Genomic DNA, 23,479 nt, shown 5'->3' on the forward strand with positions numbered 1-23,479 from the left:
TCTCTCCCTGTGGATTTTGTTTCCCTTCTTAGATTGCGTGCCTTTCAGTCAGTAAGACTCCAAGGAATGGTGTGGGGGCAGATTGGGGACCTGCAGCCACGGGGAGGGCGGGCGGCAGAATCTAATTTCCCTACAGTGCAAATGGAAAAGTCGTCGTGTGGGAGGAGCTACAAGCATGCCTACAGGATGGCGTCATAGGATCCAAGCCAATTTTTTCTCCCTCCTTGAAGTTATGTGGTGGGTTTTCTAAGAACCACGCTCAGAAAAGATGGTTTAGTTTTCCGTCCCAAACCTTGACCTCTGTCTCCTTCAATGCTGAGCTGCTGTCTTATAACGAACAGAAGATCAGGGGTAGTCAAACTGCGACCCTCCAGATGTCCATGAACAACAATTCCCATGAGCCCCTGCCAACATTCGCGGGCTCATGGGAATTGTAGTCCATGGACATCTGGAGGGCCACGGTTTGACTACCCCTGGAATAGATCTCTATCGACACAAGGCCAGGAATTCATTACCACTACCTTGTTCTGGTTCTTCAACCTTAATCTCAGCTCTTCCAACTTTGTGTCCACTGGCTTGCTAGTCCCTCCCTTCACTTTGGTGGGTTTCAGGGCTCCTAACCTCAGCTAGTAGCTGTATATCTCTTCCTGCTTTCTCAGTTTTTCTTCTTCCCAGCTTTCTTCCCTTCCCGGCTACTGTGGCCGCCGTAGCAGTCAAGCAAGTGCAGCAATAGAATCCTCTTCTTTCTCTCGTTAATTCTAATAAACGAAGTGTGACTGACTGACCAAATATCTTGCTCTTTAAAAAAATAGGTGCTGTGAAACTGACCAGTTTGGCATGTGGAAATCAGCACATCTGGGCCTGTGACACTTGTGGCGGGATCTACTTCCGGGTCGGTACCCAGCCTCTGAACCCAAGTCTGATGCTGCCCGCATGGATCATGATCGAGCCGCCAGTCCAGGTAAAACGATCATTAACTCGGTTGCTCACCTGTATGCCAGAGATGCTAGAGATTATCCCTCCTGTTTGAAGTGATGGCACCTGAGTATTCAGGGCTAGATCTCCAATTCTTGTAGGGGGAGGAAGAAAACAGGTAAAAACTGTGCTGCAGAGAAGTGTTTGTTGTCATCTCTTTCAGGCGTCATATATCTAATTTTAAATCCACACAAAGGGTTCAGGAATAAGAAATATTTGCTGGCTGGGAATTCTGCCTAGTCTCTGTCGCCCAGCAAAATTGGGGACAGGGACAATGGGATCCCCCTTCCATGTATCTTGCAGGTCCTCTGCTTGTATATTTCTGTTTTTTTTTGTTCTTCATAATTTCCCCTTACAGTCCATTGCTAGAAAGGAATTTCATTGGTAACGAAATCTCGAGTCTGCAGGGTTTCCCAACTTGAAACTGCCTGGAAACTCTCCTTGATCTTTCGTGTTTTTATAAGCCGAACAAAGGGTTATCACTGGTTCACTTGGCTTATTTGACATTTTATTCATAAGTATGTTCCGTACAAAAAGTCCCTTGAATGTTAAGATTTCAGAACAAAATGTTAAACACATCTTCAAAGCTTAGTTCTATGAGCTAGATCAGGGGTAGCCAATCTGTGGTCCTCCAGATGTTCATGAACTACAATTCCCATGAGCCCCTGCTAGCAAACACCCCTGCCCCTCCACATGCAACCATCTGGATGACCTTGGGCTAGTCACAGCACTGATAGAGCTGTTCTGACTGAGCAGTAATATCAGGGCTCTCTCAGCCTCACCTCCCTCACAGGGTGTCTGTTGTGAGGAGAGGAAAGGGAAGGCGACTGGAAGCCGCTTTGAGACTCCTTCGGGGAGAGAAAAACGGCACATAAGAACCGACTCTTCTTCTTCTTAAAGCAGCAGAAAGATGTCGCATTCAAAGCGAGAAGGGTCCCCCCCCCCCTGCCGTGTGTGCTGTTTGAATTCCAATTTTGCAGCTGCTTCTTCGAAGACTTCCCTTTTGAAAGCTGGTTCCACAATCACAGCATCACCAACAGCATGGCTGGTTTTCTCCAGCTCCGTCTCCATCACAAAATACCCAAGTACATTCTGTCTGCGGTGGCAATAACTCATTCTCTTATACCACTGTCGTTCACAAAACTCCGTTTATCTCATGACTGGCAGCTGCCACCTGCTGTGCTCTTAAGAGGTCCCAGCAGCAGAAGGCTATTTAATTGTCCCCCTTTCGAAGCTGACTCCGTAGTGGGCTGTAACCTTAACTGTCCTTAGAAAGATTTAGGTGGCGGCAGCAGGGCTATCAGGGGGCTCTGGAGTGAGGAGTTGGATAACTGTGTTGTCCTGCCTGTACCATCCATGGATGCCTTTTTAGAGAGAGGCCATCCGTTTAGGCTTGTAGTCCCAGATTCCTAGTCTATCTTAGAATCTGTGATTAGTTATGTCTTTGCTATTGTTGTTGATAGGTGCAAAGTCGCGTCCGACCTATCGTGACCCCATGGACAATGATCCTCCAGGCCTTCCTGTCCTCTAGCATTCCCCAGAGTCCATTTAAGCTTGCACGAACTGCTTCAGGGACTCCATCCAGCCACCTCATTCTCTGTCGTCCCCTTCTTCTTTTGCCCTCAAGCGCTCCCAGCATTAGGCTCTTCTCCAGGGAGTCCTTCCTTCCCATGATGTGGCCAAAGTATTTGAGTTTCATCTTCAGGATCTGGCCTTCTAAGGAGCAGTCAGGGCTGATCTCCTCTAGGACTGACTGGTTTGTTTGCCTTGCACTTCAAGGGACTCGCAAGAGTCTTTTCCAGCAACTTGTCTACACCCACCCAAATCCAGGCTGCCTGCCATCCTACTGTAACTGTAGGCGCAAGTGTTGGTAGAATGGGAAGACAGCAAATGCTAAGAAGAAGAAGAAGAGTTGGTTCTTATATGCCACTTTTCTCTACCAGAAGGAGTCTTAAAGTGGCTTACATTCGCCTTCCCTTTCCTCTCCCCTCAACAAACACCCTGTGAGGTAGGTGAGGCTGATAGAGCCCTGATATTACTGCTTGGTCAGAAAAACACTACCAGTGCTGTGACTAGCCCAAGGTCACCCAGATGGTTGCATGTGGAGGAAGAGCGGGGAATCAAACCCAGTGTCAGGTGCCCCTTCCCCCCCTTTTCTTTCCCTGTTTTCTCCTTTCTCAGGGTGGCCTCCGCTTGTCCCTACTAGAGGTGTCAAAGAAACATCGTTGCTCAAATCACTGCCTTCCTCTTCCCCTCTCCGGGCGGTGGGATCCGGTGCTCCCCTTTGACTTGTAAAAAGCAGCAGCCTTGCTGGCTCCCACAGCATCACCCCCCCCCCCCGGCTGACTTCAAACTCTCCGGAAAAGGTCACTTCGGGCTCTCCTGTTAAGGGGGAGGGGGTTCACTCCTGTGCCTATAAAACCTGGGTGTGATCTGACAGAGGTGTTGCTGTCAGTTTTCCTGTATACGCATTGCCTTGGCTTTAATGACTGTCTATGCGTCCCATCCTCAATAAAACTAACTTTCTGTGTTGGTAAGTGTTGGTAAGTGTTGGCCAAGTGTTGGTAGCCTCTGGATTTGGAATATTGAGGAGGGGCCCACGGCTTCACTTACCAGCTGGGGGTTGTGACAGTTTGACTGCAACCACCCTTTTCTTTGACGCCTCTAGTAGGGGCAAGCGGAGGCCGCCCTGAGAAAGGAGAAAACAGGGAAAGAAAAGGGGGGGAGGGGCACAGTTGGCGCTCCTAGCCACTTCACCAAGCTGGCTCCAATAAAGAGTTTCAGAGGGTAGCTTTGTTGGTTTGTGGTAGAAGAGCTAGCTTGGAGTCTGGTAGCATTTTGGGGCCCCGACCGGGAAGGCCATGCTACCCTGACTGGATCAGATCTTGGAAGTTAAACAGGGTTGGTCCTAATTAGTACAGGAGAACGCCAAGGAAGACCAAGGTCACTACGCAAAAGCAGGCATTGGAAAAACCACTTCTCTTGCCTTGAAAACACTGCAGCATGGCCTTTTATCGACTGCAACTTGACAGCTAAAACAACAACAACAAAAACAGAAGGTGGTGAGCTCCCGCTCACTGGCAGTCTTCAAGCAAAGGTTGGATATACACTTTTCTTGGATGCTTTAGGATGCTTTGGGCTGATCCTGCGTTGAGCAGGGGGTTGGACTAGATGGCCTCTAAGGCCCCTTCCAACTCTGTGATTCTGTGATCTGTGAACATGAACCCAAGATACCAACAAGAATTTGGGGAAATAAGCTTTCGAGAGTCAAAGCTGCCGAAAGCTTATCAAATGTTTATTTCCCCAAAATCTTGGTCTGCAAGCTTACTGGATTTGATTCTAGGTCTTGAAGAAGCAGACTTTGGGCCAGGGGGTGGGGATGTGTTTGTGTTCTCTGGTTGGTGTTCTCTGTTCTCCCCCCACCCCCATCCCCCATGCTTCTGATCTTCTCTTTTCTTCTCTGTCTCATTCTCTTGTCAATCTGCTACCATCCAAAACTTAATAAGCTGTTCTCAAAAAGCACTGAATTAAGGGAGGGTTCTCCCCCCCCCCCACACACACACACAAAGAGAAAAATAATCTCTGTTACATAATAGTATCTGAGAGGATTCCAGTGCAGGTTGCCACAAAGGGAAATTTGAAAAAGCAACTCCTTTCCCCCCTCCCCCATGCCCGGTCAATTCATATCAAGCTTTTGGCCTGCAGGTATTAGCATGAAAGCATGAAGCAAGCCTTGCGAAGTACAGATTAGCAGTTTGCAGGCGCTTCCATCTTCAAATGACACAGAATATGGTTAGATCAAGGTGGGGAGCCGTGTTAGTCTTTCCGTAGCAGCAGAAAAAGAGCAAGAGTCCAGTAGTGCCTTAAAGACTAACAAAATTTGTGGCACAACAAAACAAAATTTGTGGCAGAGGTCACTGCTCACTATCAAATAGTTGGAGATAACTACTGCAGTGACTCACCAAAGCTCCTCCCCTGCCAGAAATTTTGTTAGTCTTTTTTGTTAGTCTTTAATGCGCTAGGGTAGTGGCCCCCAACCTTTCTGTGGTCAGGAACCGCCTCCAGGGGTGAGGGGAGAGCTGACGGCCTGGGAGCCGCAGATGTGCGCAAACGTGCATGTGCCGTTGCTGCGCATGCGCGTTTTCGCCACCAGGGGCACAAACGCGCATGTACGTTTGCATTGCCGGTGTGCTGCCAGCCGCACCTGCCTCTTCCCCTCCCTCTCACAGCGAGAAGCTCGCCAGGCCTGGCAAGCTTCTCGCTGCGGGGGGGGGGGGGAGGGAGGAGGCAGGCGTGGCGGCCAGCAGCCCGGTACCGGGCCACGGACCGGGGGTTGACGACCCCCACGCCAGGGGACTCCTGCTCTTTTCTGCTGCTGTAGAAAATCGCTGTATTCACAGCAACAGACAAAACAAGAATAAAGAAGCCAAGGGCTTAAGGCTCTTCCCTTCGAAGCCTTGAGTTGCAGAGGTGCTCTATTTATTGTGGTTTATACTTAACATTTCATTAACATTTAATAGGCACGATGTGGTGTATGACATTAATATTGTTTTTGCTGAATTTCATTAGACTCCTACAAATTTGAATATTCTATAACCATTTTGGGATTGAACTCTACAGAGCAAAATATTACCAAACATTAAGTAGGTGATGTTCACCATTCAAGTAGAATTAACCTTTAGTGGCAATTTCTAAGGATTCGTACTATGTATGATTTATCTTTGTAGGTTATTTTCTATAATAATTTCATCACCCAAATGAATGCAATTAGAGAAGCTTGAGTGATTAACAATATTGAAGCATTTCCATTTTCATTCTTGCAATTTTGCTCCTAATATTCAGTTAACGTGTAGCATGGGGACATATTTACACGCGACATATTTATATTTAGGATATCACTGATGGAGATATCGAAAACGGACTGTACCTACGAATCCGTTTTGAACCTTGTTTTCGTTGGAATAAACCATCTTCCCTTCGCCAGCTTGAGGCTTTTTTCTTCGGCTCTTTAGCCAGCGGGGCAGAACGGTCTGAACTTCAAGTCAGACTGAATCATTGCTATCTCAGTGCTCGAGAGTCATATAGCCTGCTCATGAGCGTCTCTGTTCTCTTCTCCAAGAGGGCCAACTTGCACAACACACTTTGCAGCTCTGAGGTCACACTTTGCAGCTCTGAGGCTTCTTGTCAGCACTGACAACGAACGCTAAAACCCTGCAGCTTGAAACGAGATAACCTGGGCTGGAATTTCACCAGCTTTTTAACAGTGCCCTCCTAATGCAAGAAATCTACTCAGGTGTGTTTGGTGATGTTTTTTTTTGGCATTGTCCTGTAAACCAGGGGTAGTCAACCTGTGGTCCTCCAGATGTTCATGGACTACAATTCCCATGAGCCCCTGGCAGGGGCTCATGGGAATTGTAGTCCATGAACATCTGGAGGCCACAGGTTGACTACCCCTGCTTGTAAACCTTGTCCCTGCCACTCAATCTATACCTCAGACGTACTCTGCATTGCTTAAAGAACAGCTAATGACAGTTTACACATCAGAATCCTGGTAGAGGTTAAGCGTGTTCCATTCTTCATCTCCGCCCTGCTGCTTGTCGGGCAGCTCTTGTCTGAAAGCAGAATCCCGTGTTTGTTTCCCATTTGTCTGTTTGCCAAGCAGTGAACCAGCAGTCAGCAACGAGACTGTTCAGGAGTCAAACAGTTGCTTGGGAGAATGTAACTAGCTTTTGTTCTGAGCTTCTCAAAGATACAAACAGTCTCCTTTTTATTCCTTGCTTCAAGGTCGCTCAAGCATTTATTCAAAAGGCTCTTGTCCCCCCCCCCCCCCCGGCATTTGAGAATCTAAAATGTAAATATGCTCTTTATGTTTATTCGGTACAATATTTTGTACGTTACGGTATAAAATGCTTTCGATGACTGCATCCCGATGTTTGATAAACGTTTCTAACTAAATACTCAACAGGGCGCTTTGAAACAATCTACTAATGCCTGTCCTTCGGATACAGCATTGAATGGAATTAATTGCTTTTGTGGATGTTCCTTGGGGGTGTCAAGTGATCTACGGCTGGCCCTGATAGCCGGAGAGAGATTCAGCTGTTTTGCAGTGGGGCTATTATGTTTAGTTCCTCTTTTAATTAGGGTGCTTGATAATTACTGTTGATTCCCTTGTCTGGCCTACCATTGGCTTCCCCTAGGATGGGCTTATCAAATTTATAAAGATACTTCTTAGAGCAGCGGTTCTCAGTCTGTTCTTCGATGCGACCCCAACTTCGGCAGCAGCTGGTACAGCGGTGGTAGAGTGTGCAATTGAGGCGACGTGGAGGCAGCCATTGCCATGGCTCCGCGGGCCTCCGACCACCCGCCCCCACATGCCGCTGCCCGCCATCTGGCAGCGGGCAAACTGGCAACCCCGGGGAAGGGGCGAAGCAACCCCAAATGGGGTCCCGACCCCAAGGTTGAGAACCACTGTCTTAGAGAGTCCCCCCTCCCCATTTTCGTTTCCTGTTTAGACTCTGTCAGAAAACAGAGAGAACACCTGTCTACGGTATACATAAAACAATTAATCTAAGACTCCCTTTTTTCCCAGGGACTTCTTAGGTAGCTTAGATCGTAAGCATTTTTGGTGCCAGAGCATCGAAGTCCAATCAGCACTTTCCATAGTCGTAATAGCAAATGAAAGAATTGACACACTCTTTAAAAGTGCCCCCAGATTCTGCATCCTGACATTCTCCTCCTCCTCCCTTTTTTTTTTTTTTACTGTCAAGTCACAGCTGACTTATGGCATCCCTATATGGGTGTTCAAGGCAAGAGACGTTCATCGGTGGTTTTCTATGCCTGCCTCTGCCTAGCGACCCTGGACCTCCTGTGGTGGTCTCCCATCCAAATCTCACCAGGGCCAACCCACTTAGCTTCTGAGATCTGGGGCGACCAGGTGAGCCCGGGGCATCCAGGCTGACCCTTTAACTCTGCCTAATTTGGGGGCAGTCCTGGCCCTGAACCGCAAGAGTGCTTAGTCAAGCAGGTGTCGCTTTGTTTACGCAGAGGGGGCGGATGCCGCTGCTCTCAGCAGCTTCCTACACAAGAGCTGGAGGCGGGAAAAGCGTTTTGCTTACTCATGTAAGTGAAACCGAAAAAGGAACAGCAGATGCCGCTCAGGAATCCGTGATCTTTATCCGGCAGCCAGGAATTTCGAAACCCCTGTGAATAAACAGCCCTTAATGGTTTGAAACAAAATCCGGCAGGGTTGCATCACTAAAGGGGAGCTTGCGGGCTGACCTGGCGGATTCCGAAGAAGACTTGCCCTTTGCTTCCCCTTGCAGCTGGGGTTTCTTTCTGAAACGTTGATGAGGAAACATCCCACCAACATTTGCTGTGTTAACCGGACTCGCTCCCGACCAGAACAGGGACCTGAGCAAATGGTGGGAAAACACACATCCTTGGTTTTTCAACTTCCGCAGGCCTGAAGTGTTGGGGTGGCCCTGGGATGTGCTTGGCACACAGAAGGTCCCAGGCTCTCAAAGTGGGAAGGATCAGGCAGCAGGTGCCTGAAAGACCCTTGCTTGAGACCCTGGAAAGTCACTGTCCATCTGAGGAGACAATGCAAACTTTGATGGACCAAGGGTTGGAATCCGTATAAGGCAGCTTTATGGGTTCGTGTGACTTAGTCCAGGGAAAAACCTAAGGTCAGCTCCCCAGTTGGATGCAAGACGGACTTCATGTTTTTGTTCTGTTTGCTGTCAGCCTGCGTGTTGTGGTGCTTAAAGCAGAGAACTCTGATCTGGAGAACTGGGTCTGATTCTCCAGTCTTCCAGCTGAAGCCTGCTGGGTGACCTTGGGCCAGTCGCAGTTCTCTCAGAACTCTCTCAGCTCCGCCTGCCTCACAAGGTGCTTCTTGTAGGGAGAGCCAGTGAGGTGGCATGGTTAAGAGTGGTGGACTCTAATCTGGAGAAATTGGTTACTTTCCTCACTCTTCCTCCAAAGGAAGCCTGCTGGGTGACTTTGGGCCAGTCACAGTTCATTCAGAGCTCTTTCAGCCCACCTACTTCTCAAGGTGCCTGTTGTTGGGAGAGGAAGAGAAGGACTTTGTTAGCCACTTTGAGACTCCTTTAGGTAGAGAAAAGTGGGGTATAAAAGCCAACTCCTCTTTTTCCTGTTGTTCTTCAACTCCCTTACCTTTTAGGGCTGTTGTTATCATTCATTGGGTTTATATACCACCCTTCCAGATGGCTCAGGGCGGCGTGCAATACAGTTAAATAGAAAATACAAGAATATAATTTGTACCAAACATTAATCACATTAAAATTTCAACATACTACTCATTAAAAAATTAAACCACAATTAACAGTTGTCCAGTCCTTAACTCCGGCTCATTGCAGCTGTTCCCAGCGGACATTTCTTATGGGGGTTCTGGAGGGCTCAATTGGTTTTATTTATTTATTTTGTGATTTATTTCCTGCCACTCCCTGAAGGCTTGTGGCGGGTTACAAATGTCAGATATAATCTAATAAAACCCCATTAAAACCCCTGACACAAAACCACAAAATACAACAATAATTAACACTATAAAATAAAGATAAAGATATGGCGGAAACATCGTCCCATCCATAACATCCCCAGCAATACCTCGGGGGGGGGGGGGGGGGAGATGTTATCGGGTCATTGACCCTTATGAAAAGCTCAGCGGAAGAGCTCCGTTTTACAGGCCCTGCGGAACTGTGCCAGTTCCAACATCTAGTCTCCCCCTCCCTTTTATTCCAAGTATTCTAACAATTTTGTTCTGGAAGAACAGTGGAACAAATGCTGATAAAGGAAACGTAAGGCTACAGAGAGTCTGGCAGTACAGATTTTCTGAGCCCTCGTACCCAGGACAAACTGTCTTTCTAAAGACATTCCCCCCAGCTTTGGCAGTCTACAATATAAAATATGCTGTCTGTATATCCTGCTTTGCCACAGAACAGTTTAGAACAGGGGTCGTCAACCTGTGGTCCTCCAGATGTCCATGGACTACAATTCCCATGAGCCCCTGCCAGCAAACGCTGGCAGGGGCTCATGGGAATTGTAGTCCATGGACATCTGGAGGGCCGCAGTTTGACTACCCCTGGTTTAGAACACCAAGCCATCGGTGTTCTCAAGTAGCTTCCCAGGCAGCTGTTCGTTAGCCAGGCCCAGGTCTGCATAGCTTTGCACCTTCATCCAGGGCTCTTCCGTGTCCTCTGAGCCTGAGGTCCCTAAAATACGGAGTGCCATGAACTGAGTGCTAATTAAAGTAAGAGAATGACTTTAAGTCAAGGGACACTTTTCTTTGAATGCAGGTTGTTTCAAATGTAACGAAGGAACAGCACCTCTGCGCACCAAAACAAAAGGTGGCCAAGCCCACGGGCTTTTCAGAGAACACGCTCGTGGCTGGCTGATCATATGCTCAGACTTGCCCAGCTAACTTTCCTAAGGCTGCCTGTTTTGAAATGAGATTGCGGGATCGAGTTTGCTGTTAAGGTGCGGCACACCCCTCCTCTCCATCACAGCACTTTCCTTGCTGCCCTGTCCTGCAGTATTGGGGGCAAACAGTTTCTACAGCTGACTTCTCAGTAGGTTCACCCACTTCTGTTTTTTTTCCAAGCCATGTTACATATACTAGAAGGCGCACTAGGGTTTGAATATAAGAACCAACTCTTCCTCTTCTTCCTAGAATCATAGAATCATAGAGTTGGAAGGGGCCATACAGGCCATCTAGTCCAACCCCCTGCTCAACGCAGGATCAGCCCTAAGCATCCTCAAGCATCCAAGAAAAGTGTGTATCCAACCTTTGCTTGAAGACTGCCAGTGAGGGGGAGCTCACCACCTCCTTAGGCAGCCTATCCTAAGGCCCAGAGGCCAGTAATGACCAGTCTAGGGCTCTTATCCAGCCTGCAAACAACTGGTGTGAGGGAGGCTGCTGGGAGGGGGGGGGGAGAGTGAACAGAGCACTCAGATTGTGACTTCAGCGTGGAAGAATGGCCTTGTGCAGATAAAATACTGTATCTTCTCAGAATGAGATCCATGGGCAAATGAGCCTTCTAAAGTAGATGCTGTAATTCCACTTGGGCTGTTGAATGATTTGAACTGTCCTCTCTTAATGAGAAAACCTTTAGACTTGTCAGGACATTGATGGTTAAGCCACATTGGTAAACAGCCATTTTCTGATTAGTCACTGATTAAATAGAGAACTGCAAGGGGGGGGGGAGAAAAAGCGTCTCCTTCACTCCCAGGCACACACGGATGGAATAGCATTCTGTTGAGATTGCCTTCGGAAACATTAAATATTGCCAGCTGGAGTGAGTAGAAGAAGAATTGGTTCTTCTATGCTGCTTTTCTCTACCCAAAGGAGGCTCAAAGCGGCTTACAGTCACCTTCCCTTTCCTCTCCCCACAACAGACACACTGTGAGGTGGGTGAGGCTGAGAGAGCCCTGATATCACTGCTCGGTCAGGACTGCTTTATCAGTACCGTGGGAAGCCCAAGGTCACTCAGCTGGCTGCATGTGGGGGAGCAGGGAATCAAACCCAGCATGCCAGATTAGAAATCTGCATTCCTAACCACTACACCAAGCTGGCTTTGTAAATAAAAGGATCATTAGATAGCCTGTAATTCATAGAATCCTAGAGTTGGAAGGGACCTCCTGGGTCATCTAGTCCAGGGATCCTCAACCTGTGGTCCTCCAGATGTTCATGGACTACGATTCCCATGAGCCCCTGCCAGCATCTGCTGGCAGGGGCTCAGGGGAATCGTAGTCCATGAACATCTGGAGGACCACAGGTTGAGGATCCCTGATCTAGTCCAACCCCCTGCACCCTATCGCTCATCCACTGTAACCTGCCACCCCCTTAAGCCTTCACAAAATCATCCTCTCTGTGGGTTGTTGGTTTTTTTTAAGTAATCTTACATATTTAAAAGTTAACAAGTTAACAAAAATTAATCTTACTTAAAAATTAACAAAGACATGAAAATCAGCTGACATCAAGATTCAGGTGAGCAGCACAAAAGAAGGGGCAAAACCCCCACTCCAAATTGGAATTAGGTACACATGAAGCTCTCTTATAGTAAATCATACCTATGGTCCATCAAAGTCAGTATTGTCTTCTCAGACTGTCAGCTGCTCTCCAGGGTCTCAGGCTTTCCCATTGCCTCCTACCTGACCTATTTAACTGGGGATGCCGGGGATTGAACCTAGGACCATTTGCATGCCTAGCAGATGTTTTGCCTGTCAGCCACAGCCCCTCTGGAAAGGCTGAGGGTGCAAGCCTATGTAAAAAGGATTAAACAAAATATATCTTTCATGCTACTATGTGCTTAAATGTTTATTAAAAGCAAAATAGGCCATGCAGGTCGCCCACTGTGCAGTCGTAGACATTACAAACAGTGCAGTAGATTATTAGCGGCACTAATTAAAAACAATAAACCAATGAAACTGGACCAGACCAGACCTGTTTTAGTTTATTTACTTTTGAGGCTTCTGTAACTCCCTCTCCCAACCCGCCACCATATGCACACTGCATTGTAGTTAACCTTTTAAGGCCATGTGGGTGCACTCCAAAATAATTCCTGTGGCACAAAATAGCTCTATGACCGTTTATGCACTGGGAACTTCACTGCCCCAGCTCCTGTGCAGGAACACAAATCGGGGGTGGATGAGGCACACCAGCCCAAATGCTCCCCCACGTGGGTGCAGGAAGAGGTGGGGCAACCTGCCACGAGTAAAACTCCAGCCTGCAGCCCGGCATGAAATCTCCAGTGCATAAACGGTCTATGAGAGTATCACATCTGTCTACTGATCTTTATAGACCCTCCCAAGGGAACACGAGACAATATTCTCAGACTGAGTGCAGCGGTTCCTTCACCCTCAGTGTGCATGCATATACTGCAGGGGTAAATGAAGGGAACAGTTTTCGCTTGAAACATTCTCTGACTGCCAGCAGATACTACAGATCACATTCCGTGAACCTTCAGCAGGTCCACATTGCCAGAAAAATAGCATGGCTGGCATCACGGTAGAGTGGGCCCCAATCCACTGCATGTTGGAATCAATCCACGCTAGCCCCTTCCTCTTAAGAACAGACTTAGTGTAAATGAATTGATATGAATAACACAAGTTTCTTCTGAAAGTATTTATTTTATCTACTTGTTTGTTTATATTTATATACCGCCCTCTCCTGAGGCTCAGAGCGGTTCACATAAAAAGATACCCACTTTGGTATCTGCCTTCAAGGCAACAACTCCTGGGTAAAGGCCTTCATAAACAAGGGATCAGCACAGGATAGGACCCACAGTAATCGGTTTAAACTACATATAGACCAGTACCAGCTGGATATCAGGGGGGGAAGAATTCATAGTAATTCAGCAGTGGAATCGGCTGCCTAAGGAGGTGGGGAGCTCCCTCTCCCTGGCATTCTTCAAGCAGCAGATAGACAGATACTTATCTGGGATGGTTTAGGCTGGTCCTGCATTGAGCAGGGGGTTGGGCTAGATGGCCTGGATGGCCCCTTTCAACTCTATGATTCTAAGGGGGTAGCATTGCTGAGGTAATGGACTAAGCCTTTGCTAGCAGCTATATGTTGTCCTTCTCTGATTCTGGGTAGCGAAAAAAGCCCTTTTTCCTCACCATTTTACTTTGTTACTTAATACTTAGCCCTTTCAGTTGTGAGGGGATTTCACCATGTAAAATAAGCACAGAATGACCCAAAGGGGGGGGGGGCGGAGACAGTCCAGGTTTACATGAGAATTATTCTCCTTGAACTACCTATGTGTAGAGAGAGAGTTCATAGAATCATAGAATCATAGAGTTGGAAGGGGCCATACAGGCCATCTAGTCCAACCCCCTGCTCAACGCAGGATCAGCCCTAAGCATCCTAAAGCATCCAAGAAAAGTGTGTATCCAACCTTTGCTTGAAGACTGCCAGTGAGGGGGAGCTCCCCACCTCCTTAGGCAGCCTATTCCACTGCTGAACTACTCTGACTGTGAATTTTTTTTCCTGATATCTAGCCTATATCATTGTACTTGAAGTTTAAACCCATTACTGCGTGTCCTCTCCTCTGCAGCCAACAGAAACAGCATCCTGCCCCCCTCCAAATGACAACCTTTCAAATACTTAAAGAGGGCTATCATGTTCTCTCTTGTTCTCTGTTGAGCTAACATGTGGGCCTGCTAGAACCTGATAAGAGGCCATGTGCTTCCGCAGAAGATATTGGCAAGCAGAGTGGAAAAAACCCACCACCACGCTGTCTAACCTTGTGTAGCGAAGGAAAGGCTGAGGGGAATGTTCAGCCTGGAGAAGAGGAGGCTGAGAGGGGACAGGATGGCTCTCTAAGTATCTGAAAGGTTGTCATTTGGAGGAGGGAAGGGAAATATTCCTGTTGGCAGCAAAGAAGACCTGCAGTAATGGCTTTAAATTATGTGTCGAACAATATTGGCTAGATATAGGGGGGTGGGGGGGGAATCATAGTCAGCAATGGAATCAGCTGGCTCAGGAAGTGGTGAGCTCCCCCTCACTGGTGGTCTTCAAGCAGAGGCTGAACAGGTACTTATCATGGAGGCTGATCCTGCATTGAGCAGGGGGTTGGACCTGTCGGTCCCCTTCCAACTCTAGGATTCTCTGTAATATTTCCTTAGCTGTAGCAGTCCCCCCATTTTTAAAGTGAGTGGCATTGGTGGGTATATAGAATCATCGAGTTGGAAGGAGCCATACAGGCCATCTATGCCGCCGCTGAACACTGGCACACAAAAGCTTCCCCCTTTTGCGTATAATCATTTTAGAAGAAGGAAAGTTGGTTTTTATGCCCCCCCCACCCCCATGGCCAATGATAGTTCTGGAGGGGGTGGGAAGGGTTGGGGCCCTGAGTGGGCGTGTCCACGGACATGCTTCCCAACCATGCATGATTGTGCCACTTATGGGGTTTCTCAAAGCCGGAAGACTTTTTCAGGGGTTTCTCGACCATAAAATAGTTGAGAAATCCCGCTCTGGGCCCTTCCTTTTGTCTTTTCACCTTTTCCCCCTTTGCATGGCAGATCTACTTGTCATGTTTGAAAGGACCTTGGACTCTGATTAACAAAGTGGTTCAGGAGAGAAATGGTTGTGCCTTCCAGGAGTTGGCAGAGTGGAATAACGGCCCTTCAGTTGGCGATGTTTGTTCAGAACATTCATTTGCCCGAGGGTCTTTTTTTCTAAATTCTATGGGTTTTTTATTTGTCCTGGTCTCCAACTATCCTTAACTAAGTGGGATGACACCAAAATGCTGCATTGGGCTCTGTGCAAGGCCAGCAGAAAGCAGGGGCCTGTCCTGGACCTCTTCCGTCTTCATTCTGCCCAGTTGCCGTCTGTGAACACAACAAGGCAATGGTAGCAGCTGGGAGACCTTTGTGAACAAAATGGCACACAACGAGGAGGAGGAAACAGTCACAATCGCCCCTCCAGGTGGTTCTCATCGGCAGCATTTGGCGAAAGGCTCCATGGACTACTAGAAAGACGGCCGAGATGTCAACTGATTTGTGTTTCTCTTCTAGCCGGTCGGAGTCAACTTAATCAGCCTCTTCTCCAGTCCCAACGATCAGAGTCTCTGGGCAATTGACAGCAGGTGGAACGTTCATGTCCGCACCGGGATTACCGAGGAGATGCCCGTGGGTCTGGATTGGGAGCACATTCCAGGTAGGGATGTTCCCTTGGTGTTCTCGGTTGCTGTTGGAATCCCATCCTGTCCTCGATCTGTAATAGTTGGCAAGTTCTTTGTCACTGACTATACGTCTTTCTCCTGCATGAGAATGGCCTTTGTGAAGTAAGGGAAGAAATGGAGATAGTCGGACTCTCTCCCTGACCAGTCTCATTTGGGCTCCCAGGCTCAACCCCTCCATGAGGTCATGAGTTGCGTTCCTGTTCACCAGCTTATTGGGTCTCTCCCTTCCCTGCGACCGCCACAATCTCTTGCCAGTAATCTGACTCCTGGATTTTTCTTAAGGTTGATTGGAGTCACAAAAGTAATGCTTCCTTAGGCAGAGGCTGTGAGAATCCTAGTACAAAGGAGTTACATAGAACAGCTGAAACGTTGAAGTGCAGGCAAAAACCTCTCAAGTGATCTGTAAAAAAAGCTGGCAAGGGATAGAATGCTCATGCAGTGACTGTTGTTACCTAGGAGAAAATCCCACTTTATTCAATGGGGTTTGCTCCCTGATAAATATGCACAGGATTACAGCATAAACATGCAATTTCAGAGTGCTGGTTCTTACCTACAAACCTCAAAAATGTCTGGAACCAGGATAACTGAAGGGCGTACCTTATCCGGGCAGACTCGATTGCCAGGTAACTTTGGCATCAGAGACCAGCTGTGTCTTCCTCCATCTTCTCAAGGAACGTGGGTGGCAACCAGAGACTGGGTCCTTCTGTGTGATAGCAACTGAAGCCAGTTTTAATGTTTTAGATGCCGGGTGAAACCCTTTTTATTTTCCCAGATGTTTTATCAATTGCATACTCTGATTAGATACCCCCCCATCCCCCATCTTTCACTGTTTGTTCTTTCTTGCTGATGTTGATATTGTCCTTTTTATGCCGCTGCTGTCATTGGTAGCTGATTTTACTGGTTTTTATAAAGCATTTTTATGTTTTGTTCTACTGTAAGCCATTTGGAGCATTTCTTTATAAACAAGTGTCAACCGCGTTGTAAGTACTCTAGCTAGAAATAGTAATCAGTATTTTTAATCTTAATGTACAGGCATGTTTGCTGTTTTAATATGTGCAATTAAAATATTTTGTTTTTCTTATTTCTGTGTGAAATTCCAGATGGATCAAGGAAAATGTGTGGCAGGCATCTGTCCATTTCTCAGTATCTGAGACAAGCATTTCTTTCTCATGTCTTTGGGTTTAGGGCTACAGGCCTGCCAGTTGGCAATAAGTACAAGAACAGTTTGGGCCCGCTGTCCCAATGGGGATGTGGCACGACGGTATGGCATCACAGATAAGAATCCTGCCGGAGACTATTGGAAGAAGATTCCAGGAAACGTTTCTTGCTTGACAGGTAAGTGGGTCCTTTGACCCCGCCCACTAATCTTATGGGGCTTGAACTAGGCAAGATTTATAGAACTGGAATACAAAGCCAGAGATTCCCTGGAAACCTTAAAAGAGGAAATAGAATGAATACTGTGCATAGGGATTTGCTGTTTCAGTAGCACTATGGAGAGCTGGGTTCAAGGGTTAAAGGTCAACTCAGCCCTGAAGCCCATTGGGTGACTGTGGGTCAGTTGCTGTTTCTTAGCCTAACCTACCTTTTGGCAAGGTTGTGAAGATGGAGAATGGGACAGCCTTTGGCCTGAGCTGTTTAGAAGAACAGCATTCATTCATTCATTCATTCATTCATTCATTCATTCATTCATTCATTCATTCATTCATTCATTCATTCATTCATTCATTCAGCTTATATACCAGCACTCTCAGCCCAGCCGGCTCACGGCGGTTTACAATAAAATACGAACATACATTTTAAAAATAGTCCAGTAATCCAGAATGACAGATAGGGCTTCTATTTACTGATTCCAAAGCTGTCAGGAGAAAGAATCTGTGATAGATAAATAATTAAAAAATGAAAATATGGCAGAATTCTGTTTTATCCCTTCAGTTTGCTTCTATTAAGGGATGGGCATAAACCAAACCATTCTGTGTTTTGCCCTGTTCAGAATCCAGAATAAAGAGATGCAGAGTGGGGAGGTGTTCCCTGCCTATCATCTGTTTTTCTGGATTTCTGCAAACCTCACTTAAAGTAACTGTGGTCCTTTTCAACTGGGCCACAAACGGAATAAACTCATTTCGTTCACGAGTGGGCAGTTCAGTCTTTTGTTTGGCTTGTGGCTCACAACAAACGAAACTGCAATTTTGCATTTTGTAGCCATTAGCCTCCTTATATATTTCAATTATTTACTTCATTTATACCCCCCCTCTTCCCCCAAAGCAGTTTACATCGTCTCCTCTCTTTGAATCTTCACAACAACTTTTAGGCAGAGAGCATTTGACTCGCCCAAGGTCACCCAGGTAGCTTCCGTAGCAGAGCAGAGATTCAAACTTGGGTCTTCCAGCTTCACCATGCTAACTCTTGGTGCTTAATTGCTGTAGTAGTTCCAAGCAGAAGTTTCCTACCCCAGCCAATTACATGTCCAGGCCTGCTTGGCTCCAAGCAGCAAAATTGCATCATGCACCTTTGGCCTTTTTCCATACATTAGCAAAGTCAGATCCAGTCTCTTGCCCAGCCTGTCATCTTGTTTTGTCATCAAAGGATCAACGGAAGATCAAACCAGCCCCCATCATCACATAACGTAAGAATGGCAGAAGAGCTCATTGGTCCATCTATTCCAGCATCCTGTCTCACAAAGTAGCCATCCAGTTCTTCTGGAGGTCCAACAACCAGGCATAGAGTCCAAGGCCTTCATTAGAACATCAGAAGAGCCCTGCTAGATCAGACCAGTGGTCCATCTAGACCAGCATCCTGTCTCACACAGTGGCTAACCAGTTCCTCTGGAGGGCCAATAATAGAGCAGAGAGGCTGAGGCCTTCATTAGAACATCAGAAGAGCCCTGCTAGATCAGACCAGTGGTCCATCTAGACCAGCATCCTGTCTCACACAGTGGCCAACCAGTTCCTCTGGAGGGCCAATAATAGAGCAGAGAGGCTGAGGCCTTCATTAGAACATCAGAAGAGCCCTGCTAGATCAGACCAGTGGTCCATCTAGACCAGCATCCTGTCTCACACACTGACCAACCAGTTCCTCTGGAGGGCCAACAACAGGGCATGGAGGCCAAGACCTTCCCCTGATGTTGCCTTCTGACCCTGGGATTCAGGGGCTTAGTGCCTCTGAATGTGGAAGTTCTCCTCAGTCACCGTTGCTAATAGCCATTGATAGACATCCTCCCTGGATCTATCTAATCCCCTTTTAAGTCTCTCTATGCCTGTGGCCATCATCACGTCCTTTGGTATCTCCTTTGTTCATACTGAATCTGCTTCCTACCAGCTTCATTGGATGCCCTTGCGGTCTAGTATTTTGGGAGGGGGGGGAGTTCTCATTGTCAGTGCTCTCGACTGTGCATAATTGCCACATCCCCTCCTTAGTCAGCTCTTTTAAGGCTAAAGGTAAAAGTATCCCCTGTGCAAGCACCAGGTCATGTCTGACCCTTGGGATGACACCCTCTAGCGTTTTCTTGGCAGACTCAATTCGGGGTGGCCTTGCCAGTGTCTTCCCCAGTCATTACCGTTTACCCCCCAGCAGCAAGCTGGGTACTCATTTTGCCAACCTCGGAAGGATGGAAGGCTGAGTCAACCTTGAGCCAGCTGCTGGGATCGAACTCCCAGCCTCATGGTCAGAGCTTCAGACAGCATGTTGGCTGCTTTACCACCCTGCGCCACAAGAGGCTCTCTTTTAAGGCTACCTGCACACAAAAATGAGAACCAGACCAGAAGAAGTGAGGTAGGCTGGTTCCCATCACTGTTGGCTAATTAGGCCTAGTTCAGACAGTCCATTGGTCAGAGCAGCCTTTTTCAACCTTTTGACCGTGGAAGAGCCCCTGAAATAATTTTTGAGACTCAGGGGTATCTCAATGGAAAAAAAAGCTGAGAAAGGCTGGCCCGGGGTAGCAAAAAAACCTGGGCTGTAAATTTGTACTTGTGGGTTACCATAGCAAAAAAGTTGAAAACTGCTGTTCCAATGGGATCTGGTAACCTCTTTAGAGATAGATCACACGAGTCTGCATGTAGCAGCAGAAAAGAGCAAGAGTCCAGGAGCACCTTAAAGATTTGTGGCAGGGAAGGAGCTTTTGTGAGTCACGATGAAGTTCTTCAGAAAGCTCCTGGACTCTTGCTCTTTTCTAGCTAGGTGTAGTGGTTAGGAGTGTGGACTTCTAATCTGGCGAGCTGGGTTTGATTCCTTGCTCCTCCACATGCAGCTGGCTGAGTGACCTTGGGCTCGCCACAGCACTGATAAAGCTGTTCTGACCAAGCAGGAATATCAGGATTCTCTCAGCCTCACCTCCCTTACAGGGTGTCTGTTGTGGGGAGAGGAAAGGGAATGCAATTGTAAGCTGCTCTGAGACTCCTTCGGGTAGAGAAAAGCAGCATCTAAGAACCAACTCTTCTTCTTCAGTAATATCAGGGCTCTCTCAGCCTCACCTCCCTCACAGGGTGTCTGTTGTGGGGAGAGGAAAGGGAATACAATTATAAGCTGCTCTGAGACTCCTTCGGGTAGAGAAAAGCAGCACAGAAGAACCAACTCTTCTCCTTCTTCTACTTGGTAACTTCTTGGTTTTGTTCCTCGTCTTGTTAGCTACTCCTCCAGACGAACTGTGGGCCACCAGTCCTTCAGGACAGCTCCTTCAGCGTCTCACCAAGAACTTCCACCACTCCCACTCCATGCAGAAACACGGGGACGCGTCCGTATCGTTTCATTCTGACGACTTCGAAGACGAGTGGGAAGTCATATGAGGCCGTTGAAAGAAGCGGGGCTGTAAAATAGCGAGGAAATGCACTCGGAAGTCTTGTTACATGCCAGAATGTCAGGCTTTTAAAGCCGCTCACATTTTGACAATATTTGCACTTTGGTATTAAAAAAAGGAAAGAAAACTGACCTGTCCCAAAATTGTGATGTGAGGTGTCTTGTTTCGATCTTTCTCGGGCGAGATGGACAAACGTGGCTTAAAAAGTGGTCAACTTGTCTTATTGTAGCTGTTCTATTTGGAAGCATAACGTATCAATTAAACCTCATTAACAGCAAAACTATTTTGCTCTAGCATGCACACTCATACGTATTACAATTGGAAGGGCTCCGGGTTACATTTAATGTTTCTCAATAGCAGAACACATTTTCTTCTTCTTCTTCTTGTATTTAAAACTCCTAGCAGAAGTAGCTGGGTACAAAGGGGATGCAGACCACAACGCACCTTGTTGTTTACAAAAACGTAACGAGATGTAGTGACAATGTTTTGTTTTTGTTTTTTTTTGGCAAAAGGTCACATTTGATTTTGTGACTTCATTTGGTACTAAGTGTGCACCATATAATTTCCAGGACTCCAAGAAATTTGGGTTTGTTGCACCATGGGTAAAAACCTTAAGTTCAAACGTTGCTTAAGAGCTTGGACCGTGGTTCTCCCTGAGGAGTACAAGGAATGTGTCTTCCATGGGCACTCAGGAATGGACTAACCCAACTTGGTTAGACTTGTGCAACAAGGGTGCCTCTGTGGGTTGTGTGAATCCCTTGGCCCAACTGAACTGTGCCTCTGACAAGAGTTGACTTCCTTTCTTGTAAAATAATTAAGAATGCGGAACAAGAAGTGGCATAAAGAAATATATATATATATATTCCAGGAGAGAGTCTGTTGTAAGTCACAATACGGTGGATTTTAGCTACATTAGCTAAATCTTGCGCCGTCTTACCCTATTTGAGATGTTTACAACAGAAATGCAGAGCTCGTTGGTTTGTTAATCACGGTAGCTTATAGTTTTAGGAAAGCTGATTTTTCATAAGAACAAAACTGGAGGTCAAAAGAGCTTGTTCAGCGGCTTAGGCAGAAAGGCTGCGGTAGCATTTGGTTTTTGGTTTTTAAAACTCCTAACCAAATTAACCTAAGTGTCTTTTAGGATGTCTAAAGAACTGCTGGAGGATCTGCAAATGAGCCAACTCCCAGTCAGAGGGGGAGGGAGCATGAGACCTTGGTACCAGTTCTGTACCTGCTTTTCCCTCCACCCTTGTTAATACCTGCTTCTGGGGGCAGGGGTTTACATGGGAAAAACAGCATAGGAGGAAAAACCTTGAATCCCCACCATACACACTACCCCGGTCCTTCAGATGTTGGGGCTTGCAAAGGACCCGGAGATGTCACTCTTACCACTTAGTTTTGGCCCTTAGTGCAGAGAAAAAGGCACAAACGTTTCCTCCTTGTTGAGAAAAATAGTGGGAAGCCACAACTCAGAGTATCAAGAATTACCTTTGTGGCTGTGCATACCTGTTTTGGAAGCAGGACTTGCATCGTTAACGCTTGGGTATTGCTCGGTGTCTCAATCTAGTCTTTCAGGAATTCGTTGTGAACTCGGAGGTCATATTTGTCTCCTGCTGAGAGCTGATATGTTTTGCTCAATCTCTTCCTCTCCTATATAAGGAATCAGCCTCTCAAGGGTTTCTTTTTTTAGTCCATCACTGGGTTGTAAGAAGCACTTGGCTAATGATGTTTACTTGGTTCCAATGGGTGGGCTGTTTCAAGGAGCTCCCATAGGAAGTGGATCTCCACAGAAGAATTCTGACCTTGAGGATTTTGGAGGAACAGGGGCGAAACAGTTAACATGCCACCAGGCCAAGAACCTGATGCTCACCTGCAGGGCTGAAAAATGATATTTTCATGGGACTTACACTTTTTTTTGGAGGGGGGGAGCCCTCTTGGTCATGGCTTGAGCTTGCTAGCTGTTCCTTCTCCATGCAGTACATTCACATTGCTTTCTTGATGAATATCAGCCCTTCTAAGCCCATGGGACTTTTTGTATATTCTCATCTAACCATCTGGGGCGTTTTTTCATCCTTCGTTTCACTTCTGTACGCTTGTGTTTCTTTTGTGCTTTCAGACAAGTGCAATAAACTACCCTTTTTCTAAAAATCACCTGAAGTTTGGCTGCTTAATTTCTTAAAATACGAAAGGATGCGGGTCTTAATTAAAAACTCCCACTGGTGTTAAAAGGACTAATTTTGAGATTAGGACTCCAATATTAGGACTCCAAAAGGACTCCAATATTGAGATCTCTAACACCGAGATCATGGTTAGATGTATTGTATTGGTGCCACCCTCTTCTGAACATTATTCTCTCCACCAGGCTGAACTAAGATCAGAATTGTGACCACCGCCGCTATATGTTATGTGATATGTTATATGTAACTTTTAATTGGGGTTTTTATGGGGATTTTATTGTGTTTTAACTATTTATGTTGTAAACCGCCCTGAGACCTATTGGGAGAAGGGCGGGCTAAAAATTAAATAATAATAATAAAAATAATAATAATAATTGAGGACACACACACACACGCCCTGCTGCCACCCCAAAACAGAGATCGGCAACATGGAGCACTTGGTGTGGGCCGGGCACTCTTACCAGTATCTTGGGACCAGGGCTGGCGAAACTGTGGCTCTTCAGATATTCATGGGCTACAATTCCCATGAGCACCTAGCTACTGGCCATGCTGGCAGGGGCTCATGGGAACTGTAGTCCTTGAACTGCAGATTAGCCAACCCAATAACAGTTCCAGAGCCCACATTACCGCAGAGATCCATTTGAAACTGCAGTTTTAAAAGTCCGTCTTGGGGATCCAAGAAGATAGAAAGGAAAACAATCTTATTTACAAATAATTCCTCCCATGCTTTTGAAGTTGAGGGTGTCCCCTCCTGGAGAAGGGGACCGTGTTTTAGAGCAGTGTTTTCCAGCCTGTGGGTCAGGACTGAAAAGTGGGTCACAGAGCCTCAGAAAGTG

General features: G+C 46.8%; 1 protein-coding gene across 2 annotated transcripts in view; it reads left to right on the forward strand.

The window, feature by feature from the left end:
* Window positions 1–22,617, forward strand: part of TECPR2 (tectonin beta-propeller repeat containing 2) — a 70,971-nt gene extending 48,354 nt beyond the window's left edge. For both annotated transcript variants that reach the window (XM_077323734.1, XM_077323735.1), the window contains exons 17-20: window positions 813–961; window positions 15,511–15,652; window positions 16,863–17,012; window positions 20,298–22,617. In XM_077323734.1, coding sequence (XP_077179849.1) covers window positions 813–961; window positions 15,511–15,652; window positions 16,863–17,012; window positions 20,298–20,455 — 599 coding nt within the window. In that variant the 3' untranslated portion in view covers window positions 20,456–22,617. The remainder of the gene's footprint in view (window positions 1–812; window positions 962–15,510; window positions 15,653–16,862; window positions 17,013–20,297) is intronic.
* Window positions 22,618–23,479: the final 862 nt, after the last annotated feature.

Source organism: Paroedura picta, chromosome 2, assembly GCF_049243985.1.
Source record: "Paroedura picta isolate Pp20150507F chromosome 2, Ppicta_v3.0, whole genome shotgun sequence".
NCBI classification, from domain to species: Eukaryota; Metazoa; Chordata; class Lepidosauria; order Squamata; family Gekkonidae; genus Paroedura; species Paroedura picta.